Source organism: Plectropomus leopardus, unplaced genomic scaffold (assembly GCF_008729295.1).
Source record: "Plectropomus leopardus isolate mb unplaced genomic scaffold, YSFRI_Pleo_2.0 unplaced_scaffold13974, whole genome shotgun sequence".
NCBI classification, from domain to species: Eukaryota; Metazoa; Chordata; class Actinopteri; order Perciformes; family Serranidae; genus Plectropomus; species Plectropomus leopardus.
Genome location: NW_024614918.1, coordinates 1,358 through 2,631, shown reverse-complemented (window position 1 = coordinate 2,631; position 1,274 = coordinate 1,358). Strand labels below are relative to the sequence as shown.

The following is a 1,274-nucleotide window of genomic DNA, read 5'->3' as shown; positions in this document are numbered from 1 at the left end:
TTAAATCCAAGAAACTAAATCTTTCCTGAACCCTCGAAAGTTCTACCTTGCCAGGGTTGTAATATCCCGCCTCACAGCAGTAAAAATCACTGTCTCTTCATGTTTGATGATCCTTCAAACTCTACTTCTTTGTTCCAATTTTATCTCAACTGCACCTGTTTCAACATGGCTTCTTGTGAGTTTTTTTAACTCAGTGCTATAGTTGGTCTAAACACAGCCTCAGACATCCATCTGAAAGCTTGATTCAGTACCCACACAGTGAGAAAACAAATAACTTATTGAAACAGACAAAAACTTGAGGGGTTTCCTGTGGACACTTATCCCTACTGTGTCACATTGTGTATAAGTTGCAGAAATGTGTGTCCCCAAACCACCACCAGATGAATGAAAGTGGGTAATGAAATTTCAATACATGCCCCTTCTACCTTGGCCCCCAAGATTCTTTGCACAGGATCAGAGTCGTCAAAGACCACGAATCCAAAGTTGGGCAGCTTCCCACCGACGCCCTTGGTGTTGATCCGCAGCTCCACAACATTCCCATACGCTGCGAGAAAAAAAAAAGAAGCTTTGAGTAGTTTTTACAGGAGATGAAAAACTTGTTGACCAAGTGTTGCTTTGCAAGGAAACATACTCATGAAAAACTCTTTGAGCTCGCTTTCGTCAATGTCGTGTGGGAGGTTGCCAACAAAGAGCTGGTGACTGTCTGGGTACCGAGGAATCCGCCTGCTGTCCATATCGCCAGATTCAGCTTCTCCCCTGCCACCTGCACGTCACAACAACAGGGAGAGAAACATCACATCAGCTCAAATGCATAAAAAAAAATATGAACAAATAAACAATAAATTCCCAGCGTCAAGAAAGTTAAAATTATACCACGTGTAAGATGAAAACACGGCCATAGATTAATTAAGATAGAACTTTAAGGGTCATATTTACCTTTGTTAACGAAACTCAAGTGTGGTTTTCCCGTTTGTGACTCTGAAGAAGCAACACCATCTAGAAGTGAGAGAGACGTGCAGATTGTAAGAATAAACAAATGAAGAGCTAAAAGAAAACAAAAATCTGTGGAATGAGTTTTGCCTTTACCAGGTCTGGGTCCCCGCGGAGTGAACGCCGGTCTGTCCCGCGTGCGCTGGTCTCTGGGCCGTAGAGGTGCTGTCTGTGTCTCCGTCTTGGCTTCAACTCGGGGCTGTGTGGGGAAAGGGGCGTCACACAAAAAGACTACATGAACCACAAATCCTCTTCATTGTTGTTTTTATTACATAGCGCTCCAG

The 1,274-nt window shown here is 43.4% G+C and overlaps 1 protein-coding gene across 1 annotated transcript; it reads right to left on the bottom strand.

Annotated features, from left to right (window-relative positions):
• Positions 1-323: 323 nt before the first annotated feature.
• Positions 324-998, bottom strand: LOC121964090 (ras GTPase-activating protein-binding protein 2-like). Its single transcript, XM_042514314.1, has 3 exons — positions 937-998; positions 632-763; positions 324-544 (listed from the first exon to the last, which is right to left on the bottom strand). Exons 2-3 carry the CDS (start codon positions 732-734, stop codon positions 324-326), a joined length of 324 nt encoding a protein of 107 aa, XP_042370248.1. The 5' UTR covers positions 735-763; positions 937-998.
• Positions 999-1,274: the final 276 nt, after the last annotated feature.

Coding starts and splice junctions, on each gene's coding strand:
- LOC121964090 (XM_042514314.1), bottom strand. CDS start 734: ATGGACAGCAGGCGGATTCCTCGGTACCCAGACAGTCACCAGCTCTTT. Junction 545..631: donor GCTCAAAGAGTTTTTCATGA/GTATGTTTCCTT, acceptor TTTTTCTCGCAG/CGTATGGGAATGTTGTGGAG.